The sequence below is a fragment of the Plectropomus leopardus genome, chromosome 16 (genome assembly GCF_008729295.1).
Source record: "Plectropomus leopardus isolate mb chromosome 16, YSFRI_Pleo_2.0, whole genome shotgun sequence".
Lineage (NCBI taxonomy): Eukaryota > Metazoa > Chordata > Actinopteri > Perciformes > Serranidae > Plectropomus > Plectropomus leopardus.
This window is the reverse complement of record NC_056478.1, coordinates 14,157,358-14,170,329: the sequence shown is the minus strand read 5'-3', so window position 1 is coordinate 14,170,329 and position 12,972 is coordinate 14,157,358. Positions and strand designations below refer to the sequence as shown.

At 38.8% G+C, this 12,972-nt stretch overlaps 1 protein-coding gene across 1 annotated transcript in view; it reads left to right on the top strand.

Annotated features, from left to right (window-relative positions):
* The window catches only part of syne1a (spectrin repeat containing, nuclear envelope 1a), a 187,184-nt gene that overhangs the window by 159,041 nt on the left and 15,171 nt on the right, over nt 1-12,972 (top strand). Inside the window, 12 exon segments of the mRNA XM_042503721.1 lie at nt 475-637; nt 1,290-1,477; nt 1,993-2,143; nt 2,812-2,994; nt 3,187-3,324; nt 4,081-4,272; nt 4,957-5,275; nt 6,531-6,599; nt 7,059-7,192; nt 7,353-7,479; nt 7,585-7,796; nt 8,842-9,048. Coding sequence (XP_042359655.1) covers nt 475-637; nt 1,290-1,477; nt 1,993-2,143; nt 2,812-2,994; nt 3,187-3,324; nt 4,081-4,272; nt 4,957-5,275; nt 6,531-6,599; nt 7,059-7,192; nt 7,353-7,479; nt 7,585-7,796; nt 8,842-9,048 — 2,083 coding nt within the window.

The window sequence follows — 12,972 nt, the reverse complement described above, 5'->3', positions numbered from 1 at the left end:
AAAGAAGCATAAAAAGGTATTTCTAAGAAGATCAGACACTGCTTTGATACTTTTATGCATTTCAACAACTTTTGCTATTCGGTTTATTTTGTTTTGTTTTATTTGTTTTGTTTTTGGACAGCTGTTTGTATAACAAAATATAAATTAGGACAGATGCAGTATAATTGCTGCTCAGATTTTTATTCAAAATTTAAGAACTTTGTACATTTTAGGCGAGATAAAGTAAACACATAGTTGCTATGAAAAATTTGTGAGGGCGAGACGCGGGGAAAAAAAAGAATATCAGTCAATAAGGTTTGTTAGAATAAAACAAGTCTATAAAGGGATTTAACCATTATGTTTACAGCACATTTTATGGTTTGTTGTTGAGCAAGATGTACAAGAATCTGTCAAATAATTTCCCTCTTACCACATTGTGTACCTTGGTGTTTACAGATGTCCCATGTGTTCACTCAGACTCTGTTTCTCTTCCAGGGTGAAGAAGTTGAGGGAGACCCTGGTGGCGGTGCAGCAGTTAGACAAAAACATGAGCAGCCTACGTTCATGGCTTGCTCACATCGAGACAGAGCTGTCCCGGCCCATCGTCTACGACACCTGTGACGACCAGGAGATTCAGAGGAAGCTCAACCAGCAGCAGGCAAGTTGGACCACACACACAGTCGTGGGCTGCAAAAGTGTGAAGAAGGAATAGTTTACTGATGTGTTTACAGGCCTTTGAGGAATGCAAATTCTGCAGCTTTTGACCAGTAAGTGATAAAAACATCCTGTCTTGCACACACTGCAAGATGTGTACATGCAGATATACAAGCGCCTTCACTGGCACAAACCTACTTGAGTGTGTCTGTGATTGTGTACATCTTTGTAAATATTAAATAACAGCAGAACAACATGACTCAAACTGAGTCGGTGGAAAAGGGTGACACTGAATCACAGGGGAAAATTCACAGCATGACTCATGACATACATCTCTGGCTGTTTGTTTAGAGCCCACAGTCAGTATCAGTGTGCTTCCTGCTGCCAAGATGGTGCTCTAAATGTGGACTGAATTTAGAGTCCTCACTGACCTTCCTCTCCAGAGCTGCAGTTAGCTAACACAAGCATTTACTGCACTCAGGCAGGCTGACTGTGTTTCTTTTGCACACTGTCGCTGAATTAATTAATGGCATATAAAAACGTGTGTGTCAGCAAACATCAAGCAACATTTAGCCGCATTTAGAGAAACGCTAAATGCTACACATACGACCTTTTAATGCTGCAAAAACCATGTATTTCTTCTGACTGTCTTGCAGGAGCTGCAGAGGGACATAGAGAAACACAGCACAGGCGTTGCATCCGTGTTGAACCTGTGTGAAGTCTTGCTCCATGACTGCGATGCCTGCTCCACAGAGACAGAGTGCGACTCCATCCAGCAGGCCACCAGAGGGCTGGACAGACGCTGGAGGAACATCTGTGCCATGTCCATGGAGAGGAGGCTCAAGTCAGTCCCTCTTGGTTATGAATTAAGTCTTGCACTTTATATCTGCATTCATTTTGCATGCACTGGTGATAATATTGAGGCATTGTTAGCCAGTGCTGTCTTCTGAGTGGTTAATGACTTTTTAAACTTGCAAAGTTACTTGGCGATCTGGTTTAACAAGTGTTTAAAATACAAATTCTATTGTGTTATTTTAACCAGTCTGGCCTTCCATTTTAGGGTGATGGTCACCACAGAGCATAATAATACATATAATAGCAGTGCAGGATTATATTTGATTGACATCAAAATTATCTGGCAGTTGAAATGTTCATAAAATTTTCTGTCAAACATTTTTCATGCATTCATAGTTGAGATGTTAACATGGAAGATTTCGCCAATTAGGTCCTTCATGGGCCAACCAAATCCTAATGCCCTCTTGAGTGCGCTGTAATTCTGCTGATTTTACTGCCACTAATCTACTTGGTTTTATTCTAGAAGAGTTTACCCTGATTTTATTAAATTATTTCTCTGTGCAGGATTGAAGAGACGTGGAGGTTGTGGCAGAAGTTTCTGGATGATTACTCCAGGTTTGAGGATTGGCTGAAGACCTCAGAAAGGACAGCAGCTCTTCCTAACTCCTCTGGAGTTCTATATACTGTTGCTAAAGAGGAGCTTAAAAAGTTTGAGGTGCGTCTGTTTCACTTTTATTATCAGAATGTGGAGTAAAAGACTGCCGCATTTGTACTGTGTATAAATATTTGAATTAGTGGCTTGTTTTAAATGCAGTATTTTTTCATGTGCATGCTTTGATGTTTTTAAGTTTCCTGTCAGACATTTGTGTTTCTTTATGTGAACAAAATTCATTTCAAGACGGAGACTGTCAATGCAGGGTCAATGAACAGAAAAAAGATACCAGAGTGTCATGTTGCTCAAACTCATCTGCACTGGTCTGCTCAGCTGCTGCAGTCGATCACTCTGCACATGCTCATTCCTGCTAATAGACTGTCTGGCAATGAGAACTGCACTGCCTGACTGGAAAGTCCATTATAGTTAAACATTGATTGGCTGCATATTTGGGGTTTTGAGCTTTAATATTAAATGACCTTTGATTAATCAGTGTACTTTTTTGTTTGCTTTAGTTTGTTTTTTCTCTTTTTCCATTTTCTTTCTCACTGCAGATCAGAAAATCTGTTAACAGATGTAATGTGCCATCTGTAGTCCTTGTTAATTTGCTGTCTTTGTGCATGTACATGAACATATATTAAGAAAAATATAATATGGCATACCTGTTTCCAGTTAAGAAGGTCTTATTCAGAGCTTTAATTTGTGTGTGCCTTTTTTTTTTTTTTTTGCAGGCCTTCCAGCGTCAGGTGCAGGAGTGCCTGACCCAGCTGGAGCTCATCAACAAACAGTACCGTCGCCTGGCCCGGGAGAACCGCACCGACTCTTCCTGCCGCCTCAGGGAAATGGTGCATGATGGGAACAGGCGATGGGATAACCTGCAAAAGAGGGTGACCGCTATCCTACGTAGACTTAAGGTAACATCATGTTGTATTGTTAGCTCAGTGAAGTTTGTAACACAGGTTGTACTGATGGGCCATGTCCATATGCAATGATATCCTCCTACTTCACTTTATGAAATCAATAAATTTATTAAACAACCCAGCAAATTTAGAAATCTAAAGAACAATTAAGCACAATTGTTTATACGTCTCCCTGTGTTCATTCAGCACTTCATCAGCCAGAGGGAGGAGTTTGAGACGGCACGAGACAGCATCCTGGTGTGGCTGACTGAGATGGACCTCCAGCTGACCAACATAGAGCACTTCTCTGAGTGTGACGTCCAGGCCAAGATTAAACAGCTCAGGGTAAGACTGAAATATTGGTTCTTTGATGACACAACAAGCTAATATTATATACAACAATAACAAATGCAACAACTCCATTAAGACTCCACATCAGTACAAAACCTGTATAAATACAGTATGTCCCCTGTTTTAACTTAAGCTTTTTCTCATATTGTATGCACTTTCTGCTTCAGTATGAGGTACCTTTTTCTGCAGTTTACCATTATTATTCTGTGAAGAATGTGATGATTGGTGTTGGCAACAAAGAATTCAGTTTTGGAAAATATCATACAAGTGGATTTTAAAAACTCCTTGACTGTGCTCTAGTGCTGAAACCATCATTTGGTTAACTGATTAGGTCACCTATCACGTAAAATCACAAAATCACCCAACACTAAGTAACCTAGCAGAAGATTCAAGCTTCCTGTTTTGCGGTAGTACAGTTGGCGGGTGTATTTCGACCGTGTCTTCTAAACAAGGTCTATGGATTATCTTAAGTAACCGGGCCTTGATTTCTTGAGAGAGACATTGCTCTTAAGTTTTTCAATTGGACTTTTTGGTGCTTTGAGCACCACAAGCAAAATACTATCTAGTTCAATTATTTTCAAGAGAAGGCAGACGTCTCTGGCCAAAATCGTCATACTGTCAGGAGTAAATATTTGAATTTTTTTTAAATTTTGGGGTGAACTGTCTCTTTAAATGATCATATCATTGTTAGAGAATCTGCATTATGCAGTTGTCTGACCTGTGCTATGTGTGTGTGTGCGTGTTTCTCAGGCGTTCCAGCAGGAGATCTATCTTAACACAGGGAAGATCGAGCTGGTGTTCAGACAGGGTGAAGCTCTGATTGAGAAGAGTGAACCTCTGGATGCAGCTGTCATCGAGGAGGAGCTGGAGGAGCTACAGAGATACTGCCAGGAGGTCTTCGGACGAGTCGACAGATACTACAAGAAACTTACACGACTGCCTGTGAGCAAAGATGCGCAGACAGCAAACATCAGCTAGCATGTAGAAATACTCTGTCATGGAGCATTAAAGCAATATTCCTCCTGTGGAAATGCATACTGAAACTCAAGTAAGATAACAAAAGAAATTTAAGTCTGATAGTTTGCAAAGAGGCAGTAGGATCTGATTTCCCGCTGAAGTGGCGTTCATATGCGGGACTGCTTTCTTAGGAAAGGTATTATGCAAATGAATGCTTCACAGGACAGATTTGCATCAACAGCTCACATAGAAGTACTCACAGTTGTAATACCCACATGACGCATGTTACAACTTGATGTTTTATCCCTGACTGTGAACTGTGTGCAGGGGCTAAACTCGGTGAACGCTGTAAACATTAAATCAACACTACAGCTGTCTTCCTTAACCATCGGTGACATGGTGAAAACATGTGTTCCACATAGTTTCATGCTGACAGCTGCTAAGGAGCAGAATTCACAGTCACGCTGTTTCATTTGCATGTCAGTACAGCTCACATACTCACCTCACAGCATCTCTCAATCTGCGCTCTAACACCTCGTAGTTACACATTATTTTGAAATCCTGTAACCTTTACAGCGGCTGGCACTCCATTTACTGTTAGTCATTTTGTCCCACCTATTATCTTGCTTTCCTTCTTCTCCTAACATTTTCCCTCTCCTTCTCTGCCAGCTTGCTGACGATGAGCTCGATGGTTCAGACAGAGAGCTGGATGTTGAGGAGGGAGGTGAGCTCTCTGAGCTGCAGTGGGGCGACTCCTCTCTGCCCCGGACGTCCAGCCGTCCAGCCTCGGGTACAGCCACCCTCATCCGGGCTGACCGTTCAGGACGGGACACTCCGGCCAGCGTGGACTCCATCCCGTTGGAGTGGGACCATGACTATGACCTGAGCAGAGGTCTGGACAGCCCTGGAGGACGAGGTCATGGGGAGAGGAGCAGAGGACAAGAGGAGGAGGATGAGTATCTGAGGACAGCTGCCACGGTGCTGTCAGGTTCGTCCAATTCTGCAATTTTTCTACCGGAGGATTGGCTTAATGGATATTTTCTGTTTTCTTGTAGATGTAACCATAAGATACTTTTGTAATGTGTCATTTTAAAGGTCTGTAATTTTCTTCATTTCCCAAGGAGTTTCTTGGAAAGAACTATGTAATTTTGTACTTATTATAGGGAAATTAGCAACAGTGTTTTAAAATTAAGGCTGAGACCCTCTGGTCGGGTGGTTGATAGCTTGGTTGATATGCTCTTGTCTGACCAAATTCTCATTGGTCAATCAATTGCTGGGTTCACTTTCATAAGGCGGTGCTTTCACCCGTGTTTATTCCCAGCTAAGCACCCCAGGCGCTCTTTTAAAAAACACCCAGCTGGGAACGCTAGAGAGCTCTAGAGGCTCAGTGTTTCTTCATCTGAGACACTTTGGTTCCCTCACTGATTTGGTGGATAATTGTTGTCAGTGACAAGCACAATATTTTACCAAAACTTTTACAAAAACATTAGCCCCAGTAAAAAACAAATATAGCCCCAAATAAAAAAAAAAAGTAAATTAATTATATATATTCGGTTTAAACTGAGCAGCTCTGTCAGGCAAACTTTCTTATGAACCAAATTGCATTTTTTTCCAGGACACTTCCATGATCATTTTAAGGAAATTACAGACACATAAAATGAAGTGTTACCAGTGTTTTCTATGAGATCAATTTGAGTATGAATTTTGATATGTTTGAAAAAATATGATTTTATTGTTAGTTAAATGGCAACAACAATCGTGATTAATTTGTGTTTTGTATTTTAATCATTATATTTTGTAATTGATGTTTGTTTGTTTGTTTGTTTTTTAACTAAAGATCTAGGTTTATTTTAATCAGGTAGAAATGATCAGAGGGGTTTTAGTGGTGAGGAAATATTCATTGTTCCCTTGCAATTTTGGAAAACAATGTGAAGGTCTGCCACTTGAAAAAAATCAATCCTAGAGCAAAAAGTTATTATACAAACATGTTTTTTCCTGTATGCTGGTTTGCTGTGGAGGCTGTCTTAAAAACATGACACAGATTATTGTATCTTTTCAAACAAGTGTAATCTCAACTAACAAGTGTTTCAACCAAGTTCAGTAATTGCCATAGATCTGTTTTAGTCTCAGAGGCACACATATTTAAAAACACAAAAAAAATCAAAGAGCTCCGAGGTATACAGCCAGAGCATTAAACCGTGCCCGCATTGTAAGTCATCTATGTTGTATGTCTCTCTTCCCAGATGTAGTTATCCCAGAGAGCCCAGAGGCCTATATAAAACTGACTGAGAACACATTGAAATCATCCTCTGGTAGGAAACAGCAGCCCCCTGGTTCTGACATAAGAGAGCATGCCATAAACTACAACTAAAACACGCTTTAAAAAAAAATTTAATACCACCAAAGGAAGCATCATTTAGGCTGCATGTCTCATTATCCAGAAAAATCTTTGCGTATTACAGGTGCAAAGATGACATCACTGCATGCTGACGTCCAGATCATCTAAATGTTAATCTCAACCATTGCATTACTTTACGTTTTTGTTTGTTTATTTTGTTAATCATTAATTTCACAGCTGATATCGCTGTTAACATATTAAAAACCTGACTTCTGTGTTCTTTTCTGCCATAAGTTGTCATTATTTTGCATTTCAGACTAATGCATGCCATTAAAGCATCAGTCTACACCAACAGCATGCTAATTTTAAAAAACACACTGCCATCGAAAACTTAACACTCATAGTTTTCCTGACTCCATCGTTGTCTGTGCAGGTGAGCCAGGCCAGCTGGAGGCCAGTCTCAGACAGCTGGATCAGGCTCTGGATGCAGGACGATGTCACCTCCAGCAGAGAGAGGCCACCGCCAACCGCTCCAGCCCCGACATTGACTCCACATACATGGGCTACGTGAGTCCTCTATTTTCTAGCAGCGCTGCTGCCTCAAATCACATTCTCACATGCACATGAGTGATAAATATGTCATTTAGGCATACTTAAAAATCAACATATAAACCTTTATTGCAAGCCAGAACATGATCATCGTTAAAATCTCATGTCATCCCTGCAGATGCGTCTGATGGGAGAGTGTCGAGGCAGTATAGACGCAGTGAAGAGAGCAGAAGGAGAGCTGACAGAAGACGAGGATGACATGCCTGGACTCACCAACCCCACCAGCACAGACGCTCAGAGTGCAGGTCAGTTCCAATCAAACACACACACACATATCATGATGGGTGACCTCCTCCTATGAAAGCTTTTTAGGTGGTGCTAAATAAATGAATAATACTGTTTCCTACCAGGTGTGATCGAGCGCTGGGAGCTGATCCAGGCTCAGTCTCTGAGTGAGAAGCACAGGCACAAGCAGAACCTGCAGCAGTGGCAGCAGCTGATCTCAGATTTGCAAACCATGAGAGCCTGGTTGGGTCAGTCTGAGGCTGAACTCAACCAGCTGCGAGGGCTCGATCTCAGCACCGACATACACACCATCCAGCAGAGAATCAAGAAGCTCAAGGTTTGTTTATGTTCTCCTCTGTCTGTTCAATTACTGTGTTATGGCTTGATGTTTGAATGTCTTTTAAGTTGTTCCATCCTTACAGGGCTCCACTTCCTGGCTCACGCGTTAAAAAATGTCCAAATCACAACACAGCAGTCACTGATTCCGTTGCCTTCATTCAGCTGATTTGTTGTCACTTGGAGAAGTAATTAAAGAATCATACAAGGAAAACTGTCTGCTTAACGTGAGGTCAATAGACTGTACCGATGCCCCGTTCTACACACTTGCTTGCTGAAGCGACAAAGACTAAGTCCCACCCCTTCTCTGACAGCTGATCATCATCTACTACATCACACAGCCGAGCCTTCACGTCACTAAACAAAGGAAATCTGTATGCAAATTGGGCAACCTGTGACAATAATAATTTAACATAAATATGGCTCTAACATGCTGTATCAAAGCAGCAATTGTTTGTCCAACAATGTTAAAAATAAATGTTTCTTTTTCAACAAAATATAGATTATTTTTTTGGGCCCAAATCTTATTGCAGCAGAATAATCAAGTAGGCTTTAATGCATATGGAAATTGCAACCATCAGTTTTGCAGCATCAATTTTTTTCAACCTTTTTTCTTGCACACTTATCTGCAACAGTCCTCATACAGCATATTTTCAGGAAATGTACATGATTTGTTTGTCTGCAGTACTTTGACCCAACTGGCCTTGTATGTAATGCCCTACTTCTTGTGCAGGGCGCTGAATATTTTGTCCTTCCACTCACCCTTACACACACAAAAACACACACTCACTCCTCCATAACTAGTCCAGTTGTTGCTGCCTGTAAAGCATGAGGCAAGATATCACTATTCTAAAAATACACGCCTCTGAGCTTAATAACATTCATCAAACTCCACCTCATCCTGCAGCCCTCTTGTCTGTAGGCACCTCATGTATTCTCAGCTTCCTCTGTCAAGTAGTCTACAGTCTGGCCCAGTTCAGTGTCATTATGAATAATTTCCTACATAATGATCTTTTGAATTCTTTACTTTTGACTCTTCATTTCAGGAGCTACTGAAGGGGGTAGATGCCCACAAGTCGGAGGTCTTGTCCATCAATTTGAGCAGTGCAGACTTCCTCCAATCGGAGCCTGACTCTGAGGAGGCATGGGAGTTAAGGGACAGGCTAAAAGAGATGAATGCACGGTGGGATCGGCTTGGTACCTCCCTGGAGGACTGGAGGAAAGAGCTACAGAGAGCTTTGATGCAGTGCCAGGTATGAAAAAACACACACATCAGCAAAGTGTAAAGTAATAGGCATCATTAATTTGGTTCTCTAATTTTATGTTGCATAGTCTTTTATACATAATAAAAATAAACCTAACATGATTGAGGTGTACTTTATAAGTAACCTTTATATAGAATTTTGCAACAAGGCATGTTTAAAAATGTTATACTATATCATATTAAACTAGGCTATACATTTTTTTCTTAGATTTATTAATTACACACTACGTCATATATTTTTTTTAAATGGACTCTATGGTATCAATTATTTTTTTTGCATTTTCTATACTATATCTTGTATAAGAACTTTTTACTGTAATGATATACTTTGAAATTTTCACAACTTTCAGTAAGTCATTCTATAATGTGACTGTTTATTACAAAATATTGAAAGACTCTCTCATGACTTTTTTAAAATGGAATATCATATTTTATCTTTTGTATGAACTTTTTCTCATCATACTATACCATTAATTTCCCAGTGACATTTTTTTCATCATTGTTCTCTGTGACTTATTAGGTTTTTTTTACAATATACTATACTATGACTTTTGTTTTACAACATACTATACTTAAAAACAAGTTTTACTTCAAACTATGACTTTTTTAACAAACCATTCTATGTTTTTATAACTTTTTTTAGACCATTCTATACTATGATTTTTTTCCACTTTTTTCAACATGCTATACTGTGACTTTTTCACAACAGTATACTTTGATATGTTTTAGGGTTTTTTTCAAAATGCTATACTATCATTGTATTTCAGCTAGTTTTAAAGTTTTTCTATGTTAAACCATATTCATCACTTTTTATAGCAGTATACTATCACATTTTTTCCCTTTTTTTAACATGCTATACTATGACTTCTTTTGACATGCTATACTATTACATTTCTATCACATTTTTCAAGATGCTATACAAATACTATACTATGACTTTTTTTCAGCATACTATACTTTGACTTTTTTATTTTTTATTTGACATGCTATGCTATGATTTTTTTCCCTTTTCTTTTCTATAACAATACTATGACTCTTTTGACGCAATTATTTTCAGTTTTTACAGGATGCTATACTATAAAGTTTTTTATGTGCCATACTGTGCCTTTTTTCAACATGCAATACTAAGACAACTTTTTAATTTTTTATCGACTTGCTATACTATGAATTTTTTAAACATTTCTCCACATGCTGAATGATGTCTTTCAACATGTTATACTGTGACTTTTTTTTCTTTTTTGACATGTTATAACTTAACATTTTTATCAGTTTCTTAGATATGTTATACTACGACTTTTTTTTCCTAGTTGTTATGAAACCTGGATATACATGTGTGCGACTCCCCCACTCTCCCATTCTCAAGAAATGCTAACTTACAGTAGTATCGAGAGCAAAGATGCAGCTTATTACCTCGGACGTAAGCAGTGGCCAACACAACATACAAAAGATGCTTTAAACCCTAGGCTTACCTAATAAGAGACACAAAAGTCAAACAAAAGACAGGCCTCAAACCTGGGTTCCTAAAATGAAAACAGGAGAAAAAACTTAACAAAAGAAAAATGCTACTCATTCCTGGAAACTGCAAAAAGTGCTTAAATATTGACAGTGCTTAATAATAGACAAAACAGAAGTATCAAAGGTACTCATTGACAAATCATAAAATTATCTCACCCAGAAAGGGAGATCCTCAGGCAGCCTCAGTTTAAAAAGTCCTCTGATTCAGAATGAGCCAATCCTGTGACAGCTAATCCCTCTGTAGCAGCCAATCCCAGGACACCACCTCTCAACCTCTCAACGTCCACTCCACCAAGAACACATCTCAAAACATGCACACACCACACTTTTTTTATTGTATTTTCGACGACATATTATGGATGACTTTTTTAATGTTATTTGAATGACATACTATAATATGATGTTTTTTTGTTATTTTTGACAACATACTATATTGACTGTTTGATGCTATTTTAAAATTATATTTACCTAAAGTTTGTTTAAAATGGAGCTTTTAACTTCAATATAATGCTGGAAAGTTTAATAAATAATAAATCATATGTTTTTTTACACTCCAACACACCATGCTAAAAAATGTGTCAGTGAACTATTAAGGCAAAAAACAAACCACCAAAAAAAGGCATATATTCATATCTCACTAAGGAGTAAAAGGGAACCTTTAACCTTTACAGAAATAGTGATTTGATGTATATTGTTATATATATATCGATATCCGCTGATATGAAAAAAATGATCATGATAAGACATTTCTTCCATATTGCCCAGCCCTATTGTACAATTATTTTCCCAAAACCAGCTGTAAACCACATAGTATACTATGTTATAGTATAGTATAGTAGTATAGTATAGTATAGTTATAGTATAGCATGTAAAAAAAATGACAGAAAACGTCATAGTATAGTATGTCAAAAAATGTCGAAATAAGATAAGAGATTGAATTTTATTAATCCTGAAGGAGATTCTTGAGCCAGATTGCTCCAAAATTACAGTAGCAAAAAGAATTTACCAATAAAAAATAAAATATAATGTGTGTCATAATGTTTAGGTAAAAAATAATATTGGACATGGAATGTAAAATTATACATAAGTAAACTACTCTTGCACATGGTAAGTATTATACTTCAGTTTTCCCTCCTGTGGTGCTCCTCGGTGGCCTCAGTCTACGGCTGAAGGTGCTCTGTTAGGACTTCAACATGGTGTGCAGTGTTGAGAGATGTTGTCTATTATACTGAGCAGTTTCCTTAGCACCCTCCTCTCTGATACCTCGTCTAAAGACTCCAGTTCCACCCCCAGGCCAGAACCAGCTTTCCTGATGAGCTTATTGAGTCCTATTGAGTCAGGCTCAAGCTGAATAAGTTTTGAAAAAGCCCACACATCTGAGTAGCACATCCTTTCAGCACTCTGGGGCTGAGGCAGTCAGAGCCTGCAGCCTTTCCTGGAGAAAGGTGACTGAACTCTTTTCTCACTTCCACCACAGTGATGGTGATCGGAGAGGCTGGATGGTTGTTTGATAGCCCCGATGGAAGAGGGGGGCAGGAGGGCTGAGGGGAATAGCTGGGAGAGTCAATGGGGAGAGATGGTGGGATGAGGGTGTGGGGGAAAGGGGAGAGTCTAACAATCTACAAACTATTTAAAAGTTGTCAGGGTGACATAGTTAAATTCCCCAGAGATTGCTATGATATTGGGTGCAGAGTCTTTAATCTCACGGTCATGACACTGATGTCCTCAGCAGCCCACGGCGTGTCTGCCGGGGGAGGAATGCAAACAACAATGATAATGGCCTGGGAAAACTCTCTTAATAGTACGTGGACGGAGACTTACTACTAACAGCTTGGTGTCTGGGCTGCACACACATTCTTCATAGTATTGTGTCCATGGTTGCACAACTTATATGAAATGTCCAAAAAACAGCTGAAAACCACATAGTTTAGCGTGTCGCGACATGTCATAGTATAAAATGTTGAAGAAACAGCCAAAAATGTAAATGTAAAATAATACAGCATATTGAAAACATGATGTAAAACGACATTGTCGAAAAATGTGAAAATATGACTTAATATAACTTAATTAGGATAACAAAGTTTGTGGAAAATGCCAAAAGAAAACAGCTGAGGACCACATAAAATAACATGTCAAGACACATCATAGTATAGCATGTCAAAGAAATGGCTAGAAACATCATAATATAGCATGTCAAATAAACCACCGAAAAACGTATCGTATATACATAAGTCCAAAAAACAGCTGAAAACCACATAGTTTAGCGTGTGGCGACATGTCATAGTATAAAATGTTGAAGAAACAGCCAAAAATGTAAATGTAAAATAATACAGCATATTGAAAACATGATGTAAAACGACATTGTCGAAAAATGTGAAAATATGACTTAATATAACTT